This window comes from Maniola hyperantus, chromosome 19 (assembly GCF_902806685.2).
Source record: "Maniola hyperantus chromosome 19, iAphHyp1.2, whole genome shotgun sequence".
NCBI classification, from domain to species: Eukaryota; Metazoa; Arthropoda; class Insecta; order Lepidoptera; family Nymphalidae; genus Maniola; species Maniola hyperantus.
In genome coordinates this window covers 13,059,123-13,080,897 of record NC_048554.1, presented here as the reverse complement: position 1 = coordinate 13,080,897, position 21,775 = coordinate 13,059,123, and the positions used below count along the sequence as shown (strand labels likewise).

General features: G+C 39.5%; 1 protein-coding gene and 1 long non-coding RNA gene across 2 annotated transcripts in view; one reads left to right on the top strand and one right to left on the bottom strand.

The window, feature by feature from the left end:
* Window positions 1–21,775, top strand: part of LOC138403671 (uncharacterized) — a 331,305-nt gene that overhangs the window by 36,944 nt on the left and 272,586 nt on the right. The window lies entirely within an intron of this gene.
* The window catches only part of LOC117991515 (uncharacterized), a 444,113-nt gene that overhangs the window by 390,235 nt on the left and 32,103 nt on the right, over window positions 1–21,775 (bottom strand). Inside the window, exon 2 of the mRNA XM_034979109.2 lies at window positions 20,086–20,568. Coding sequence (XP_034835000.2) covers window positions 20,086–20,496 — 411 coding nt within the window. The 5' untranslated portion in view covers window positions 20,497–20,568. The remainder of the gene's footprint in view (window positions 1–20,085; window positions 20,569–21,775) is intronic.

Sequence of the window (21,775 nt, the reverse complement as noted above, 5' to 3'; positions counted from 1 at the left end):
AATTCAGTAAAACTAATTCATCATTATCATCATCAACAATTAATCAAAGGGGCATGGGTTTCTAAATAATATCTGTCCACGGTTGTACTCACGTGTTTAGTCGACGTTAGCCCGACTAGTTTCGAACCCATACGGGGTCCTTTTTCAAGGGAGTCCGTTCGCGCACGTGCCGCGGTTTTGACTGCGGGACGCGCGTGCCGCTGCCCGTAGAGCCCGTTGCCCAGTCATACCCCTTACAGGTTAGCCCGCTTCCATCTTAGACTGCAACGTCACTTACCATCAGATGAGATTGCAGTAAAGGGCTAACTTGTATCTAAAAAAAAAATCAGTACACCCTAACTTTTTACTTTCCTTTTGTTTTAATCTATATATCACTACCACTATTATAAATGCGAAAGTGAGTTTGTTTGTTGGTTCGTTAGTTTGTCTTTCAATCACATTGCATAAGGACCTGGAGAGTGACATAGGCTACTTTTTATCTCGGAAAATCAAAGAGTTCCCAAGGGATTTTCAACAAAACTAAGTCGCGGGCATCAGCTAGTAAAAAAAAAGTATAGAATAGGTAAAACTGGGTGCAAGTCTAAGTAAAAAGGTTATATTCATTCAGAAAACTGCTTCCCAGCGAGTAATTCAAACTTCACAAGTTGTACACAAAACTGAGACGATTCGTAGAAACAGCACAGAAATGAAGACGCGCTAACAACGGAACTGAGAAGTATGCGATGTACACGTTGATATAGCTAACCGAGATACACACATTACAAGTTGTCTAGAAGCAATTTCGTATCTTCTCTATATATAAAAATGAATCGCTAAATGTGTTGCTGATCGCAAATCTCGAGAACAGCTGAACCGATTTCGCTAATTTTTTTTATAATATTCCTTGAAGTACGAGGATGGTTCTTACGGCGAGCAAAATTTAATTCAACCTCCCCCTCAATTTTCTAAACTCCACCCGAGCGAAGCCGGGGCGGGTCAGCTAGTCTAAATATATAAAAGGAAAAAGTGACTGACTGACTGACTGACTGATCTATCAACGCACAGCTCAAACTACTGGACGGATCGGACTGAAATTTGGCATGCAGATAGCTATTATGACGTAGGCATCCGCTAAGAAAGGATTTTTGAAAATTCTACCCCTAAGGGGGTGAAATAGGGATTTGAAATTTGAGTAGTCCACGCGGATGAAGTCGCGAGCATAAGCTAGTTTTGAATAATTGTAGAAGCAAGTTCGCAATTTCTAAATAATTTTAAATACATATCAAAAATTGCAGACCGGCAGGAGTCGAACCCGCGTCTCCTGGGATCGCGCCCGACGCTCTGACCACTAAGCTACGGCTCGCTTGCCGCCAATGACGAAATTTACGAACGACGAAAGTAACGAATTTTTTTGATTTGTATGTTCACTCAGTGATGAAGCGACTGTTGATGCCATCCAGTAGTGACACTTTGCACTTTGCACTTTGAACATCCAGTAGCAAAGTGTCGCTACTGAAAGGCATTAATAGTCGCTTCAGCACTGAGTGAACATACATATCACAAATTTCGTCACTGGCAGCAAGCGAGCCATAGCTTAATGGTCAGAGCGTGCGCGATCCTACGAGACGCGGCTTCGATTCCTGCCGGTCCGTAATTTTCATACGTATTTAAAATTATTTAGAACTAGCTGATGCCCGTTACTTCGTTCGCGTGGAATTATGTTTTTTAAAAATCCCGTGGGAACTCTTTGATTTCCCACGAACACCGTTGCGACGTGATTGAAGGACAAGGCAAGGAGATCGCAAGTGCCACACTAAAAGAATAGCGCATAACCACTGCGAAGAGTGAACGAATAAGATTTCTTATTGTTATATCTCTTTATCTAGGGTTTAGTGTATCGACGGTGGTAGTGAGAACTACTCGCTAAGCGTGTGACACCACAAAGGAGAAGAGAACAAAAGTGTTCACGTTACACGAAGCGAGTGAGCGAGAATACACAACAAGTTATACATTCGTTCACTCTTGGAATGTAGATAAAAAGGGATAGCAATAGTCATCTCGGTCGTTCACTCTTGGCAGAATGTAGTTTTGAGTTATCTTTTACTGCGGCATGTGCTACCAGAAGTCGACCAGTGTCTTAGCTATTGACGGAATGAGAAGAATTATTGCGATCTCTCTTTATCTAGGGTCCAAGACAACTCTGCCAAGAGTGAACGAATTAGAAGAATTATTGCTATCTGTCTTTGTCTAGGTCTTAGTATATCAATGGTGGTAGTGAGAACTACTCGCTAAGCGTGTAACACCACAAAGGAGAAGAGAACAAAAGTGTTCGCGTTACACGAAGCGAGTGAGCGATACACAACTTGTATACAGGGTGTGAAGATCTTTGCGGAAGGGAAAATTTTCTTTGAATTTAGTTTTGAGGTTTTATACTTGTTCTCAAAATTATTTTCAAAAAGAATAACCGTCTTCAAAACTACTACAAAGTATATAAATATTTTTTGTAATAAACCTGCAATCTCCCAAAGCCACCATGATCCTAACTTCATAGTCGATGCGGCTCCCTTTGTTGGGGACAATACGTAGAGAAGCTTTCAGCTTTTATAAAATAACGAAGGTCTGGCACGTGCTGGCTCTTAGTCTATTATGATTTTAAGTTATGATTTTGTCACAGTATCTTCTAAATATATAAAATATATATAAAAGGAAAAGGTGACTGACTGACTGATCTATCAACGCACAGTTCAAACTACTGGACGGATCGGGCTGAAAATGCAGATAACTATTATGACGAAGATATCCACTAAGAAACGATGTTTGAAAATTTTATCCCTAAAGGGGTAAGACAGGTGTTTGATATTTGTGTAGTCAGTAGGCATCGGCTAAGAAAGGATTTTTGAAAATTCAACTCCTAAGGGGGTGAAATAGAGCTTTGTAGTCCACGCGGACGAAGTCGCGAGCATAAGCTAGTTCAATCCAATGTTTTGTGCCACGGGCCGTGACCACGACCCGTGGAATTGGGTTGAAATAATATAAACGCCAAATTAATCGTGGTATGTACCCGTTATCTAAAACCTTAAAAACCACGAAAAAAGCTTAAAATCACTGTTATGATTTTGTCACAATATTCAGTCACAAAGAGACATTGCGAAACTCATGGCAACAATAACGTGCGGTTTTAATCTGCGCACGCCAAAGACATGAATTCCTCATACGGAACCACCGGGACGCATAATTTTGCGCACAAAAACTTCATTAGGCCGTGAACACAAAGCGCGGGCACTCCATATTGTTTGGCCCATATTGTCCCACAGGGTTGCCACTGTTAAACAAAGCCAAAGCCTCCTTTTTTTTTAATCCTGTTGCTAGTAATAATCAGTAGTAAAACCGCAAAAAAATAAGAGTTTTAATTTTCACTAAGTGTGTATATTTTCTATTGCCGCTATTTAACAATTATTTTCAAAATGTCCGCCATGCAAATTAAATGAGATTAAAAAGTACATAGTTATATCTTGTAGGATTTTACGGAACCCTTCGTGTGCGAGTCCAACTCACGCAAGTAGTATTAGTATGGAAAAAATTGCTGCAGCTATTCAAAGTCAAATAACTTATCACTACCCCTATTATAAATGCGAAAGTGTGCTTGTTTGTTGGTTTGTTGGTTAACTTGTTTGTCCTTTATTCACGTCGCAACGGAACAACGGATCGACGTGATTTTTTGCATGGGTATAGTTTAAGACCTGGAGAGTGACATAGGCTAATTTTTATCCCGGAAAAATTAAAGAGTTCCCATGGGATTTTTAAAAACTTAAATCCAAGCGTACGAAGTCGTGGGCATCAGCTAGTTGTCAATATTTGTTGGATTGGTAAGAAAATGATGTAATAGTGGTAATTACGTAAACTTAAAACTAAATCTACGAGGGTTCCAAACGCGCCCAGGTCTGAGCAGAGCCCACAACAAACTCAGCAGGCCAGCATTCATTTCAAAATGGTGTCAACCCTATTCGCGGCCATTGTCTTCCATCTCGTGTAATGTGACCTTTATCTGGACCACATAAAGGGTAATTTAGAACGGATTCGCTGTGACGGCGAAATATTGTAATGGCCAGTACAAAAGCGCGGGTCGGACGTGTTTTTTATTAAAAATTCAAGGATTATTTTACTTATTCACAGGATTAAATGTACATAAAACTTTTTGTTATCCGAGAAGATAATCCGTAAAAGTAGATAAATGTCGGAATTAGGTTAATTTCAGGTTAAGGTATGACCGCCAATATCACAGTCCCTTCAGAAAATGTATCATCATCATCATGATCGACCCATCGCCGGCTCACTACAGAGCACGGGTCTCCTCTCAGAATGAGAAGTGGTTTGGCCATAGTCTACCACGCTAACCAGTACATTAGCGCGGGTCGGACGAGTTTTTAGGGTTCCGTATTTATTAAAAATTCTAGGATTATTTTACTTATCACGGGATGTACATATCCGTAAAAGTACATAAATGTCGGAATTAGGTTAATTTCAGGTTAAAGTTAGACTGACATTAGCTTCCATTTAGTAATTATTAAAATGTATCATCTTCATCAGCATGATCAAACCATCGACGGACGGTCCACTACTGAGGACGGAGAACTTTCTTAAAACATACTACAACTCCGAAAAGTTAGATTCGTGGATCGAACCCCCAATCTCCCGAATGGAAGGCGGACGTCTTAACTACTAGGCTCTCACGGCTCAAAAAGGCATTAAGTTAATTCAGAGATGTTTACCCCAGCAGCGGCTGTTGGCAACAAGTCCTGTTTTAATAAAGGTTAAAGTAACCCCAAGCTTATTTAGGTTAACCTGCGCCACGTGTCAAGGGATGACGGGTTCTGTAAGGCTGGACGCACACACGCCGGCGCGGGCGTTTCATAAACTATATCTTAATTCATACTATATTGTATGAATTATTTAAATGTTCTACCCAGAGTTATCAGATATTCATACTATTACATCGATCCTAGCAACAAAAACTTCAAAAATCTGATCTTAGGGTGCCTGTCCACTGAAGCGGCGCGGAGCGGAAATGTAACTGCTGACAATAGCCTGGCCTGGCTGATTTCCTTTTTTTGACTCGATAAACCTCATTGCTTCCAGAAACTCTTTCTAAAAGCTGAGGGTCCAATGTTCACTAACTTGAGTTCTATACAACAAGACAAAACCATTTTTACTTTGAAGCTTAACTATTTTGAAGCTTAACTATTTTGACGCTCGAATTGGGTATTTGACTACATCAAAAATAAATACTCAGTGCTAAAATACGTAAAATCCACGTCCTTTGTTAGTTCTAAGTAACATTCCAGTATTTCATAGAATATCGCATACTAAGTGCGCGTTTTGACCTTTGATAAAAAGTTACTGGTTTGACTAGTTGTCAAATACCGTACTCTACTAAAGTTGGTGAGATGTTAAATGTTATACTTATCCCATTGCTCTTATTTTCGTTTCCGGAGAAGCAACCACGGCCAGTGTGCGGCCAATCTAAGCCAGTACCCTGCCTCACCATAGCGCAATGCCGTTATTTGCGCAGGGCTCGTAATTAGCTTTATTTATAAATGTTTGCCCTTGATTGATGCCGCAATAAATGATGCAAAACGCCTCCTGGCCACATCGACAGATGGGATCCGGTTTGCTATTGGAAATGAAATTTAAATATTCATAGGCCTCGATTTTCTTTTTTTTCGACTTGATATATCTCTGTTTTCTATTCCTGAAGGGTTTGGATTTAATCTTATTGCTTCCAGAAGCCTTTTCTGAAAGCAGGGGTAAAGAATCCTCAAGTATTTTACTCTTTTCACAAGTATTTTTACTCTTTTTTAATCGATTAGTATTTTTACTCTTTTATAATCGACTTCCAAGAAGGAAGAGGAATTGGTTCTATTGATCCATACTGATTTTATAAATGCAAAAGTGTGTCTGTCTGTCTGTCTGCTAGCCTTTAATGGCCCAACCGTTCAACCAATTTGGACGAAATTTGATACAGCGATAGCTTGCTTCTAGGGGAGACATAGGCTACTTTTTAGAAAATCAAAGAGTTCCCACGGGATTTTTAAAAACCTAATTCCACGCGGACGAAGTCACAGGCATCGGCTAGTGAATTGATATTTTAAGGTGGTTTGATAGATCCAGCCGCGAAAATCCAAAATTTAGTTAGTTTTTCGAAAATAGTAGACTAATCATACATCGAAGGCTTATGGAAGAACCAAGCACCGACTTCATACAAAAACACTTTCGCATGTAGATATAATATCGGTCATGATCATTGGTCAGAATGTTTTTTTAGAAAATACGAAAACACGTATTTTCATTGGGTCGTGGTAATCCTGTACTCCCTTGGAACGAACTGGAGCCGCGGTTTGGGCAAATTGAAATTCGCTGTTGTCTGACGCTCGTCCAACCCCAACTGTGCCCCAACACAGATGGGCTTGTTCACGATGCATTACACTACACATTCATTGTTGCCAAGTGCCAACTGGTATTTACCTACTCATTATTATCTTAATATATAAAAGGAAAAGGTGACTGACTGACTGATCTATCAACGCACAGCTTAAACTACTGAACGGATCGGGCTGTTTGGCATGCAGAGAGCTATTATGACGTAGGCATCCGGTAAGAAAGGCCTTTGAGCCTCAATAGCTCAACGGGTAAAGGAGTGGACTGAAAACCGAAAGGTCGACGGTTCAAACCCCGCCCGTTGCACTATTGTCGTACCTACTCCTAGCACAAGCTTGACGCTTAGTTGGAGAGGAAAGGGGAATATTAATCAAAAAAAAAAAAAAAAAGAAAGGATTTTGAAAATTCAACCCCTAAGGGGGTGAAATAGGGGTTCGAAATTTGTATAGTCCACGCGGACGAAATCGCAAGCATCAGCTAGTCTAAATATAAAAAGATTAGCTGACAAACTAAGTTTCCCTTTTAAATCTTCCTAGTTAGCCCGCTTCCATCTTAGACTGTATCGTCATTTATCACCAAGTGAAATCGCAGTCAAGTCAAATTAAAATGAACTAAAAAGTGGACGATGGCATAATTTTTTTGGAAAATTTCTTTATTAAATAATAGATAGATAGATAGATAGAAATACTTTATTGCATACAAAAAAAATTACATAACATCACAAAAACAAAGAAACTAAAACTAAAAAAATTATTGTATGCAAAGGCGGCCTTATTGCTCACAGCAATCTCTACCAGGCAACCTTTGGTGAAAAGAGAAACTAGGTGTGTTGAATACTTACACGCAATACAGAGAAATGTAGTAGTATAATCTTAATCTAAGTATATAAAAAGAAAAGGTGACTGACTGACTGACTGACTGACTGACTGACTGACTGACTGACTGACTGATCTATCAACGCACAGCTCAAACTACTAGACGGATCGAGCTGAAATTTGGCATGCAGATAGCTATTATGACGTAGGCATCCGCTAACAAAGGATTTTTGAAAATTCGACCCCTAAGGGGGTGAAGTAGGGGTTTGAAATTTGTGTAGTCCACGCGGACGAAGTCGCGAGCATAAGCTAGTATTTTATAATCTAATTAATTAATAAATACCTGACTATTTCAGTAATACATACATAACTATTATAAATATCAATATTAGATAATAAAAATCCTTTTTTAGCGGATGCCTACGTCATAATAGCTATCTGCATGCCAAATTTCAGCCCGATCCGTCCAGCAGTTTGAGCTGTGCGTTGATAGATCAGTCAGTCAGTCAGTCAGTCACCTTTTCTTTTTATATATTTAAGATAAATAAATAATTATCTACTTTTTTTTATAGATATAGCGAGCAAACGAGCAGGCCTATAAGTATATTATTGTTGGAATAATGATTTCTGCTTTATATAAGTTTCGGAAGTGGGTGAATACTAAACATCTGAAGCTGACCGCCTGGCGCCTGACACAGCTCAACCTACTGGACCTGGACGGACCGGGCTGCATGCAGATAGCTATTACGATTATCATCCGCTAAGAATTTTAAAACTTCAATCCTAAGGGGGTAAAATAGGGGATTAAAATTTGTCCATGCGGACGAAGTCACAGGCATCAGCTTATTATTAATACAAAGAAACCCTGACTTTTCATGGGTCACCTGTCCCCCTTCCCGGATCTCCCAGTCCACTTCCCAGCATCCGAAATCTCCGCACTCTTGTTCACTCTTGATATGTTAATTCGTCCACTGAATAAATAATTCATTTGTTAAGACGTATCTCTCGGCGACATTGTTATTCACCACTTTTCTGTCGATTCACGCCCTTATTCCGTTAGTATTAAGGCTGAATTTGGTATGATATTAATTAGAAATAGGTAGAAAATATAATAGTCAAAGAGCTGTTGGGTTATTTTAAACATTTGCTTGTTATGAGATCAACGTTTTCCTTTTTACCTAATTCATCCCTAAACCTAAGAAGGTAAAGATAATATATTTCAGGATATTGAAAAAAATACAGCATCCCCCATGACCAATCTACAACAGTCTAACAAGTGGGATTTCAACTTACTAACACACCTAATAGCGATATAGGTACAAGCGAACTGATTTATTTACTTGTTACTACTACCGGTACACCGGTCTGTCCGCAAACGATTTGTGTGTGTGTGTGTGTGTGTGTGTGTGTGTGTGTGTATGTGTGTGTGTGCAGTAGCGTGCAGGTCATAGAGGCATAAATGCACTGCTTACCCCAGTTGTAAGCTATTTATCATTATGACCATATTTTTCATTATGACCTGGCAGTAAACAGGTTCCTACCTAACTAATGCCTACCCTGGCTTCAAACCCTGTGCACGCCACTGTGTGTGTGTGTGTGTGTGTGTGTGTGTGTGTGTGTGTGTGTGTGTGTGTGTGTGTGTGTATGTGTGTGTGTGTGTATGTGTGTGTGTGTGTACGTTTGGCGGTATGGGAGGCAGTGTCGTTTCTTCAAGTAGTAATAGTTAGTATTCTGTGCCACTACCTTCCTTGCAGATTACAGTGCACTCCCAAGCTGTTGAGGAATCGAGTGATATGAACTAACTTACTTTTCAATAATAGCAAGCATCTTCTGGCAATTTCCCACCAGCTCTTCGCCTATAAGCAGGTAGAAGCAGTAATTTATATGGGCCGGTAAATGAATCATTTCGGGTTGCTATCGTCATGTTTTGTCGAATCGCAATTAGAGGGTGGGCGGCTTTAATTGTCTCGCAGAAATGGCAATATAATGTGCGATGTAAAGGATCTGAATGGACTAAGAGCCCGTGAGGGCCAGACCTTCGTTATTTTATAAATGTGACTATTGTCCCCCAACACAGGCAGGAACGATCAGCGATTGTGAAGTTTGGATCATCGCGGCTTTATAGAATAGAATAGAATAGAATAGAATAGAATAAATTTTATTGCATTAACTGTGTAGGTACATTAGGTGTTATACTTGTTATAAAGTTCTAACAGTTTGCCACTTTGTGGCGTGCAATACTGGTTACATACAATATTTTTTTTAAATATTACCATTTTTAACTATTTTGTTTACTAAACTAAAAAACACTACCTAGGTACTTACATACTATACTTACATCAATAATTTTCATAAAAATACTCATTAACATTATAAAAGGCCTTACTAATTAACCAATTTCTTAATTTATTTTTAAACATATTGCCTTCTATTTTTCAGATAGCAGGATCAGGTACCTAACAAAGAAACTATAAAAAACTAAACTTAATACTTTAATCCGAACTTCCGAACAAAATCCCGCAAACTATTTTGGACTTGCCTTTACACAAGTTTAAAAAATCTATTAAAAGTATGCTCCTGAATAAAGCATATTACACAATTGAAGATTATCTAAATTATAAAAGAGCGTGGATTTGACCTGCAGCTCGTTTCGCGCAACGCAATATTATGCCATAATAATATTGTATATCAAATCTTTAAAAATAGCAACCAGTGGTAGATGCATCTGACGATTCAAAAATACTTGTAAAAGTTTAAATGAATAAAAAATATTTTTATTTTATTTTTCATATTATAGTCGCTGATTATTCCTACCTATGTTGGGGCCAATTCGCTGAGAAACTTTTATAAAATAACGAAGGTTTGACCTTCACAGGCTCTCTCTCTAGAAGAAATTCCACTCAAGCGGAACCGGGGGGGGGGGGGGGGGGTTAACTAGTCAAAATAATCAGCAAATCTTGCTTGTGTCTTCCTTCGTCCCAACGAAGGAAATCTCTTGGGTCAACCTCCCCAAAATGCTAATACTAGTTTGTCATGAAGGACATTCAAAGGGACCACATGAGTTCTATGCGTGTTTCGAACTACAACTATTTCGTTCCCAACATTTCTGCCCAGGTCTCCGAAGAATACCGAAAGGAAACTGTAAAGCGTTAGCCACACTAAAGTGACAACACTTGCGGGGATGGATGAATGGATGCGCAGTCATAGAATACTAAATAAAGTAATAGAAATAGAATAGGTATGCTGTCTTTTATTAAAGACTGGACACTGTTATTCTAGCACCTACCATCTAGCATTATAGGTCCCACCTATTATTATTCTAGCTACTAAAGCATTATATAAAGTGATGACAGCATAGTGGTTAACACGTCGCCTTCCTATTTAACAGCCACGCACCTCAAACTTTTCAGAGCTATGTGCGTTTCAAAAAATAAAATATCACTTGCTTTAACGGTGCATAAAAACACCGTGAGGAAATCTGCATGCCAGTGAGTTCTCCGTAATGTTGTCAAAGGTGTAGCGTTATCTTACCCAATTAAAACTTGACCATCTGCTGCTCGATTGCGGTAGAATGACAGCACTGTCACGATTGCAAGCACCTCTGATTGGTTGACGCTCGCTCACTATTGGCTACAATGCATTGCAATAACAAGAATCGCACAAATTCAGCTAATCACCACAATTGAGATTGTAATTATGATTGATGCAGGTTTTAGGCAATCGCCCTACTGATGCTATAATAGACATCTGCAAGACGCTCACGCTCTTCGACCATTTCTATATTTCTGTATTCTGTGTTACCTCGTCTCACCGCTTGCATCGCTAGCATAGCCTTCACGTAAGCGGTCCCTGAAGACTGAAGACCTAAGTATTGTGCCGTCGCTCATGAAACATTTATGAAGTAAGAAAACGGTAAATGTGACAAACGGTATGGGAAACGACGTATCGTAAGTTACGTGAAATATGTTTTCCGAGGTGAAAAGGTATATAAGAGAAAATAAACGTTTTAGGGTTCCGTACCTCAACGGAAAAACGGAACCCTTATAGGATCACTTTGTTATCTGTCTGTTTGTCTGTCTGTCGGTCAGTCAAGAAACCTACAGGTTACTTCCTGTTGACCTAGAATCATGAAATTTGGCAGGTAGAAAGTTCCTTTAGCAGACATTAGGGAAAAACCTGAAAACCGTGAATTTATGGTTACATCACACAAAAAAAATTAAATTGTGGTCAATGGTCATGAACTAAAAATTAGTATTTTCAACTTTCGAAGTAAGATAACTATAATTGTATGCTGCTATTAGATGCTGCTGTTATAGATATTTTACTAACAAGTAGGTTTAAGTTTCGTGTAATTACTAACACCAATAGGTATGATCCCTGTTGGTCGAAATAAAAACATTTTATTTTATTTTTATTTATAATATCAAGTGGGGTATCATATGAAAGGGCTTTACTTGTACATTCTAAAATAGATTTTAATTTATTTTATGCTTCATAGTTTTTGACTTATCGTGCAGAATGTCGAAAAAATACGACTATAGTACGAAACCCTCATTGCGCGAGCCTATTCTCGCACTTGGCCGGTTTTTTAGGGTTCCGTACCTCAAAAGGAAAAACGGAACCCTTATAGGATCACTTTGTTGTCTGTCTGTCTGTCTGTCCGTCTGTCTGTCAAGAAACCTACAGGGTACTTCCCGTTGACCTAGAATCATGAAACTTGGCAGGTAGGTGGGTCTTATAGCTGGCTTTAGGGGAAAAATCTGAAAACCGTGAATTTGTGGTCACATCACACAAAAAAAATTAAATTGTGGTCATGAACGAATAATTAGTATTTTCAATTTCCGAAGTAAGATAACTATATATATCAAGTGGGGTATCATATGAAAAGGCTTCACATTGTAAAACACATTGTAAATTCTAAAACAGTTTTTTTTTAGGTATAATAGTTTTTGATTTATCATGCAAAATGTCGATAAAATACGACTGTAGTACGGAACCCTCATTGCGCGAGCCTGACTCGCACTTGGCCGGTTTTTTTATGTTACAGACAATATTTCGAATGAATATTTTGTTGTTTCGTGCATTACTTTTGTTTTCTTTAGTTTACTTAAAACATAAACAAGAAGCTTCTATGTAAGCGTAGTAGGAACGCTAAATAATAGCTTCACGGTACGTTAATTCTGTTTAAACTATTTTAAATCCTTAGTTTTTCATGCAAAATAGGTATTTATTTTAACTGCCGATTAAACGCCAGGATATCGGGACATTACAGACACCCAAGTACAACCATTGCGAAATATTTTTCCCACAGCTTTTGAAACTTCAAATATATTTTTTACATTTAGGTCAATAGTGTTTCTTATTCTACTGAAATACTGGCATGTGACGTCCCAATGATTTGACATGCTTTTTTAGTTTAATCGATTATTTAAAATGGTTATTACACTTATAGTAAACTAACAAAAGACGTGGATTTTACGTATTTTGGAAGACCCTCTATTTAATAATCACTGAGAAATAATTTATATTTATTGACATAGGCAACATCCCTGTTAAAATCGTAAAGGGTTGCAACGCTTTGTGGATGAAAAGCCGTGAGAAAAGCTCGAGAAAGAGTATTCACGGTGATCGTGCTTGGGACAGGACGGGCGACGCGTCGGGATGAACTTAGTGAACGTCGTCTTGAGTGCACGCCGATATGTCACCCGCCGCCATTTTGAACTTCGCGTATTGGCGCCATTTTTGCTCTTTACTCGGTCATTGGTTTCAATAAAAAAACACGCTTTACATTCAATAGCTTTTGGGGTCTCGAAGGGTACCAACAGGTCCTATTTCTAAGCATCCGCCTGTCATCTGTCTATCACAGTACCTATTAGGTAGAGAGTAGAAATTTTTAGTGTGTACTTCTATTGCCGCTATATAACAACAAATACTGACAGACGAATAAGCAGCAGAGACTTAGAAATAGGGCCCCGTTGGGTCCGGTACGGAACCCTAGAAAGCGCTAGAAAATTAAAATACCTTTCTTATTAAGTAAATCATAAATGTTCAGAAATAAGAATATTATGCCAAATATTGAAACTACGAATAAGGCAGTGGTCCGACCGTCGCTGGCGAGAAAACGACTAACTGTCGGCGATTTTCTCTCTCAAGAAACGCACAATAAATGTAGGAACATTCTGTGTAAACGAAAGAGATGCATATATCAAAAGTTGCTTTCTGACTGTTCACACTGCCGGCGACGACTCGCTTTAATAGTTTTAGATATTCGTTCAGCGATGCTCGCTCGCTTGAACACGTGTAACGCGCCCAGGTTTGCAGAGGACTGAGCTCCCGCGGGCGAATAGCGCGAGTAATCGCTCGTCGCACTTGCACACTAGCTTATAGCCCGGCGACAAAATTATCGAAACTACACACTCGCTTCCCGCTGATCGCTAACTCGTTTAAGTTTCTAGTTCTACTCGTTTCTCGTTCATCGTCGGCGGTTGGACCACTACCTTAGATGGAAAAACACAAAGTTTCATTTCCATCGATAAGTACCAGACACCAGTAGGTAGATAGTAGTCATGTACTAAACCTATGTAAGCATTTCCGTTGGTTAAAATCGCGGAGTACATCTTTGTATCGCGATGCTCAATGAGAAATTCCTTCAATTCCGCCGAGCAGAACATTTCCGAGGAAGACGTAAAAATACGTCGCTCAAACGAAATATGCCACTGTTTATATCACAAGCGGAAGCGATTCAAAACTAAGTTTATTTAATTAAATAGCTTAACTCTATCAAAACTGTAAAATACTTGCCAACAAGTGAATCAAAAACAAAAATGTTTATAGTATGAGAAATACTGAATCAAGGAGAAAGATAAGAACACAAAATTCAATTTCTATCAGTCAGTAAGTACTTAAAAACTTAATTATTTTTTACAAGCTGATGCCTGCGACTTCCTTTGGAGTTATGTGCGTTTTAAGTAATTAAATATCACTTGCTTTAACGATGAAAGAAAACATCGTGAGGAAATCTGCACACTTGAGAGTTCTTCAAAATGTTCTCAAAGGTGTGTGAAGTCTACTAGTCCGCACTTGGCCAGCGTTGTAGACTATGGCTAAACCCCTTCTCATTCTGAGAGGAGATCCGCGCTCAGCGATGGGTTGTCATGGAACACCCTTCCAGCATCAGTTTTCCCCTCCAATTATAATATGGGTACCTTCAAGTCGAGAGTGAATAGTCATCTTCTAGGCCTGCTTATAGCTGCATCATCACTTGCCACCAGCCCCCCAATTGTGTAAGAATAACCATTTCATGGCTATCGCAATCGTCAAGAATTCTGCCCTTTGATTGGCTGTGAAAAAATGTAAACAGCGAATCAACCAATCAAATGGCAGAATTTCTTGACGATTGCGATAGCCATGAAATGGTTATTCTTACACAATTAGGGGGCTGGTCGGATTGCAACCAAGCGCTAGTCTATAAATTAAAAAAAAAGTAAGTATACCTCTTATAGATTGTGCCACACTCTTTCACCGGATAAATTATTCGCTTTCTTGCTTTTGAATTATTGAAATAATCCGTTGTATGGAGCGAAGTTAATGACCTTTTACTAATATTCGGGATGAATTATTCTGAGCGCAGGTAAAAACGCCCCAACTCTAGAAATAATGACGTAATAAATTTTTTGAATGCTCTGTTTTAGGGAACGTTATGATCTTCTTAGCAGGTTTTTATACAGAAATGAGACTTCCTTAAACGATCGTTTCTTAAATAAAATAAGGAAACTCTGCGACTTACGCAGTTAATCTGAAGAGTAGATGTACATATTACCGAATTTTAATATAGGTAGGTAGTTAATTCATGTAAATTAATATATCGAACTTATCATCATCATGATCAACCCATCGCCGGCTCACTACAGAGCACGGGTCTCATCTCAGAGTGAGAAGAGTTTTGGCCATGTGCGGATTGGCAGACTTCACACATCTTTGAGAACATTATAGAGAACTCTCAGACATGCAGGTTTCCTCGCGATGTTTTCCTTCACCGTTATAGCAAGTGATACTTAATTACTTAAAATGCACATAACTCCGAAAAGTTAGAGGTGCGTGCCCGGGATCGAACTCCCGACCTCCGATTAGAAGGCGGACGTCCTAAACACTAGGCTATCACAGCTTCATAGGTTATATAGTTCCTAAGAATTCGTGATTAGTCAGTGGTATTACGCTTAAATAGGTATAGCGTAGTGACTGTCTCGATAGCTCAACGGTTAAATGAGCGGACAGAAAACCGAAAGGTCGCCGGTTCAAATCCCACCCGTTGCACTATTGTCGTACCTACTCCTAGCACAAGCTTTACGCTTCATTGGAGGAGAAAGGGGGATATTAGTCAGCAAATAACTTGGCTAATATTCTTATTAAAAAAACCCTAATCCGAAATGATCGTGCTTGCATTCCGAAGACTCTACAAATTAATCCCCCAGTTTCCTATCAATGAAAGGCAACAAGACTCTTTGAGTAGTCTCGTAAGACTTTACAAGACTCTTTTGACTTTTTCTTGCACTTTCTGGCAAAAAGTCCAATTGCTTTCAATAGGGTTGCAAACATCCACCTTTAAAAGTTTCCATTGTCAGTCGAGCTAAGCTCTCATTCGGGACTTGTCACACTCAATGTCACTGAAACATCCATTCAAATACATAACTCTTTAATTTTTTCCCTTGACTTAATTTTTTGTATCTAAGTTTTGTAAGAAAGAATTGCAACTATAGTAAAGCGGGCTCTACGGGCAGCGACACGCGCAGCTCGCAGTCTCAACCGCGACGCGTGCGCGAACTGACTCCCTTGAAATAGGACCTCGGATGGCTTCGAAACTAGTCGGGCTAACGTCGACAGCTGTTGACAGATATTATATACTAGCTTTTCCGACAACTTCGTCCGCGTGGACTACACAAATTTCAAATCACTATTTTACCTCTTTAGGGGTTGAATTTTCAAATATCCTTTCTTAGAGGATGTCTACATCATAATAGCTGTCTGCATGCTAAATTTCAGCCCGGTCGGTCCAGTAGTTTGAGCTGTGCGTTGATAGATCAGTCAGTCAGTCAGTCACCTTTTCATTTTATATATTTAGATAGTTGAGCGAATTAATAGATCACATTTGTCATGTGCTCACATTATTATGTATGTATCTATCTAACTGACAGAATAGATGTCAAATGTGATTTTTTTTCTAATTGGCCCTACCTGCCTATACCTACCCTAATCGCACATCGCTGGACTCTGGGTCAACTTACTCCATTTATGTGTTTTTGTATCTTTTGTTTTTTCGTGTACCTACTATTGATGTTGGTATAGGCAGGGTATTATAGTTCTATGGTACCTATAATAAAAGTAACAGGCAGACTGATATACAGACACACTTTCGAATTTATAATGTTAGTATAGATATCAATACGACTTTAATAAATGCTAAAGTGACTATTTTTGACATAATGATTTTGTAGGGACAAAAGCGCCGGAATCATAGATAGATCGAATTTTTATATGTCCAGTACAGGTCGAGATGGCCATTGGGGTGGGGATGCCCCGCACACCCGCACAGCCCCCGCGCTAACCTGGTGCGGGATAGAGCGGGTGACGTGCGGGTGTGCAGGGCGTCCCCTCGCCTCATACCCCGGTTGCCGCCTCGACCTGTCGTGTACTATACCTACCTACCTAATTGATGCTTTTATGTTTCTCCCTTGAATGTTTTACCATCGATGTTTTTTTAGCAATTTTATTCGACTTTTCTTTCAAGCACCATTCTATGCGAGAGCTTCTTCAAGCGGTGGCAAATTGGCTGTCCAATTGATGGAGCGCCCAGTTAATAGCAGCTCGATACAGATGGCGGGGGGGTGAAGGGGGGGTGATCTCAGCGACGCCACCTTTGATCCCTAATCCATCGCGACGCCGTTTAATTGTTATAAATAAAGCGGGGTTATTGGTGTTTAATCCGACGTCGCGTCGTTAAGCGATATTGCCACTTTTGATACAATTTTAATAACAAATCGACTGTAAACTGGCAACCGATAGGTAGGTACCATCTCAATTTTAACAGCTTTACAGGATCCAACTCGGTTGGGCAGCGTTCAGGAAGATGTCTTTTTGTCCAAAATTCCTCAGTGCTTGAAGACCAAAGTCTTCGAACAGTGCGTGTTGCCATGACATATGGATCCGAGACATGGTCGCTAACTATGGGTCTCATAAGAAAGCTCAGAGTCACTCAGCGGGCGATGGAGAGAGCTATGCTTGGAGTTTCTCTACGTGATCAAATCGGAAATGAGGAGATCCGTAGGAGAACTAGAGTAACCGACATAGCTTAACGGGTTGCGAAGCTGAAGTGGCAATGGGCAGGGTGCAAGTGTGTTTGAACCCTCACTAGTATAAGCACATTTCAAATGTTTTAAGTTTTGAATTGTGGCACTGCGGAGTACAGAATAAGTAGGCACAGTACGCGGCAGTTAGTAATGTACATCGACCTTTAGAAGGAGATAGCAGATTTGTAGAGCACTGTCCCTGTCGTTGAGACCGACAAAACGCCATATAGGTATGAGTGACAGAGACAACGCTCTACAAAGCCGAAATGTCATTCTAATGGCCGACATACATTACTTTCTGCCCCCCAATTGTGTAAGAATAACCATTTCATGGCTATCGCAATCGTCAAGGAATTCTGTCCTTTGATTGGTTGATTCGCTGTTTACATTTTTTCACAGCCAATCAAAGGGCAGAATTCTTGACGATTGCGATAGCCATGAAATGGTTATTCTTACACAATTGGGGGGCTGATCGTCAAAACACGTCCTAACAGACTAGTCCTGTAAAAGTAGAACCTTTGACGACCTCCCTGGCGCAGTGGTAAGCGCTGTGGTCTTAATAGTGGGAGGTCCCGGGTTCGATTCCTGGCAGGGGTTTGGAATTTTATAATTTCTAAATTTCAGGTCTGGTCTGGTGGGAGGCTTCGGCCGTGGCTGGTTACCACCCTACCGGCAAAGCCGTGCCGCCAAGCGATTTAGCGTTCCGGTACGATGCCGTGTAGAAACCAAAGGGGTATGGGTTTAATAAAAACTGCCATACCCCTTCCAGGTTAGCCCGCTATCATCTTAGACTGCATCATCACTTACCACCAGGCGAGATTGCAGTCAAGGGCTAACTTGTATCTGAATAAAAAAAAAAACCTATTAAATAATCATGATAGATACCCATAATCTGATAGACAGGTTCTTCAAAAAGTAAGGTAGATAGCCCTTAGCCTAGTTGCGTCCTCTCATGCCGCCCTTCTAAAGCTTTCATATCCCGGGCTCATGGTATCCTGGAAACTCTTACACTGGTAATAACAACCAGTGTATCTTGAGCTAGGCTCTCTGGATTGCAAGCATCGCATAGACGGCCTTTCATAAAGGACTTTAATGTTCTTACATCGCAAAATTGATCGTGAATGAGTATAGGTGTACTGACTTGTTAATTATTAGAGAAGAGCTCTTAGACTTGTAGATATAAAATTTTAAAAAAAAATATTAATATTTAAAAAAATAAAAAAATAGTGTGAAAGTTGATAAAGTGTTATCAGGTTTCACACCTCGAAATTTCACTCATTATTTTGTTTTCATATTAGAATTAACAACTACATATAGATAATAAGAAAAAACCGGCCAAGTGCGAGTCAGGCTCGCGCAATGAGGGTTCCGTACTACAGTCGTATTTTTTCGACATTTTGCAGGATAATTCAAAAACTATGATGCATAAAAATAAATAAAAATCTGTTTTAGAATGTACAGGTGAAGACCTTTCATAAATGATACCCCACTTGATATAGTCACTCACTTCGAAAGTTGAAAATACTAATTATTAGTTCATGACCACAATTTTTTTTGTGTGATCTAACCCTAAATTCACGGTTTTCAGATTTTTCCCCAAATGTCAGAGGTACGGAACCCTAAAAATTGTGATAGATTAGTGTTATTAAGACGTTGTCCTCCTAGTCTGGGTCCTGGGATTGATACCGGGCACATTACCTACTTGCTTTAACGGCGAAGGAAAACATCGTGAGAAAACCTGCATGCCTGAGAGTTCTCCATAATGTTCTCAAAGGTTTGTGAAGTCTGTCAATCTACAACTGGCCATCAGCGATGTACTATGACCAAAGGCGGCGAAGAGGTGATCATGTATATCTACTAAATGATAGTAATTTTTTGTGCCGATTCAAAGCACCCCATGAAGCGAGGATTAAAATTGACACTTTGTGTTAAACGGTCTTCGTGTTACATGATGTCTCATCACTAGTTCCAAGTACCATCAGCAGCTATGAGCGCCAAAATTGCGATAGCCTAGATGTTTCAAAAACCGCTTAAAAATATACTGAGGAGGTTTCCAGGCAACGTTCAAGAAAATTTTCATAGATGGCGCTGCACACTACCACCACTAAAGATGAAAAATAATACCTATATCTATAGGATCTATGCTTTAAATTTAAATCGGATGCGAAATTTATTAATTACTTTTATTATAGTTCACAAATTTTGTGAGTAAGAAACGTAAGGAAAATTGCAGTGCACGCTCTCTTACTCTTACTCGTCGTCTATGTCATTGATTGACAATCATGCCATGACCTAAACATTAAAGCATAGATCATATAGATATAGGTATTATTTTTTATCTTTCGTGGTTGTAGAATTCAGCGCCATCTATGAAATTTTTTTCGAACATTGCCCGGAAACCTCCTCCTTGTATTAAGAAGTCAGTGCATTAAGTCATTACGTGCACATTTTAATGGGAACTACTAAGTAAATTTAACTTAATTGGAAAAAAAACATTAAATTCTAGAACTTACCCGCTTATTATCCCGGAACTTCAACCAACCACTGATAACACTATTGTCCACATCACAACCGTCCTCCTCTTCAAACTCCCTCCTCAAAGGTAACGGCGAACCACCAGGACTGTCCACCTCCCTGCGCCTCATCACCGGAGTGCATTGCTGAGACAACCTCCCCTCATTCACCACATCACTCCTTCTCCCAAGTATTGGAGTAACATTTGCTGAAACTCCTCCTAAAATACCCCGTCTGTTCAAAAACGGGCTGTCCCATACTGGTTTCTTTGTTTTGCATTCTGAGTGCACACACAAGGCGTCGAAGTTCGCAAGTTCGACAGAAACCCTGGTTTGGAGACCGCTGGGATGGGTGGTGAGAATGGTCTGCTTGGCTATACTACAGCGATGCACCTCGTCCCGTCTCTCCATGGTTTTGTGCGTGCTTCAGACCATTAGCGAGTCACGCAAGGCCGGTGGACCCAATTCACCGGGCCCGGTCATCTGGAAGGAAAATTATAGGCTTTAGTTCGACAAGAACGTTTTTCCTGAATTTTGGAGTGGTAAGAATGTTGTCCAATGTACACGGATATTTTTTTTATTTTTTTTTTTTCCTACCATAAAGCACCATTATAAAATGGCAGCTTTATTACTACTACCATCTAGCCTATGGGCTAATAAGTAATATTATTCTAGCTTAAACTTCTACTTATGATTAATTTTTAAATCTAATTTACAGTCCAATAACTGTCTTTAGTTTATTCTAACACGTACTTACAGTTCACTATGTTCTTGTGACCTAGAAAAATAAAGTAGCACAAGCACTATTACACAAACGCTGCACTTATGTACTTTTTAACACTAATTCGAACGGCTTGGTTCTTTTGAGCCTCCTTTTGATATCCATGTTATCTAGAAGCAGGATTTTTTAGTAAAAATATTTTTATTTTGTCGGGCTAACGTCGACTAGACACGTGAGTAAAGCCGGGACAGATATTATTTATAATGGAAATCACTCACGGTAGTTTAAACTCTAAAAATATTTTGTTTATTGCAGGTAATTTACAGTTGACTAGCTGATGCCCGCGACTTCATGTGCGTGGAATTAGGTTTTTGAAAATCCCGTAGGAACTCTTTAATTTACCGGGATTAAAAGTAGCCTATGTCCTTCCCCGGGATGCAAGCTATCTCTGTACCAAATTTCGTCAAAATCGGTTGTAAGGATGGCCCGTGAAAGGCTAGCAGACAGACAGACACACTTTCGCATTTATAATATTAGTATGGATATGGATAATAATGAACGCAAAGTACGTACTTTGGTAACCAGATAGACATGTTTAAAAGATTAATAGGTATATATCAACGCAACGCGACGCATCGCAAACGCAACGAAACGCAACGAAACACATCGCAATGCAACGCAAAGCAACGCAACGTAACGCATCGCAACGCAACGCATTAAATCGCATCGCATGGCATCGCAACACAACGCAACGCATCGCATCGCATAGCATCGCATCTTTCTGCACCGCATCGCATCGCAACGTTATGGTATAATAATATAAGTACCGGAATTATAATTACATCAAACGACGTCATAATAGACGAGTAAATATCTTCAATACTGGATTCCTAGAGCATAATGAAATAGAAATGGCCTTGTTAACTGCAATTAGAAACGCGAAAAGACTGTATATTAGTTTAGATCGGT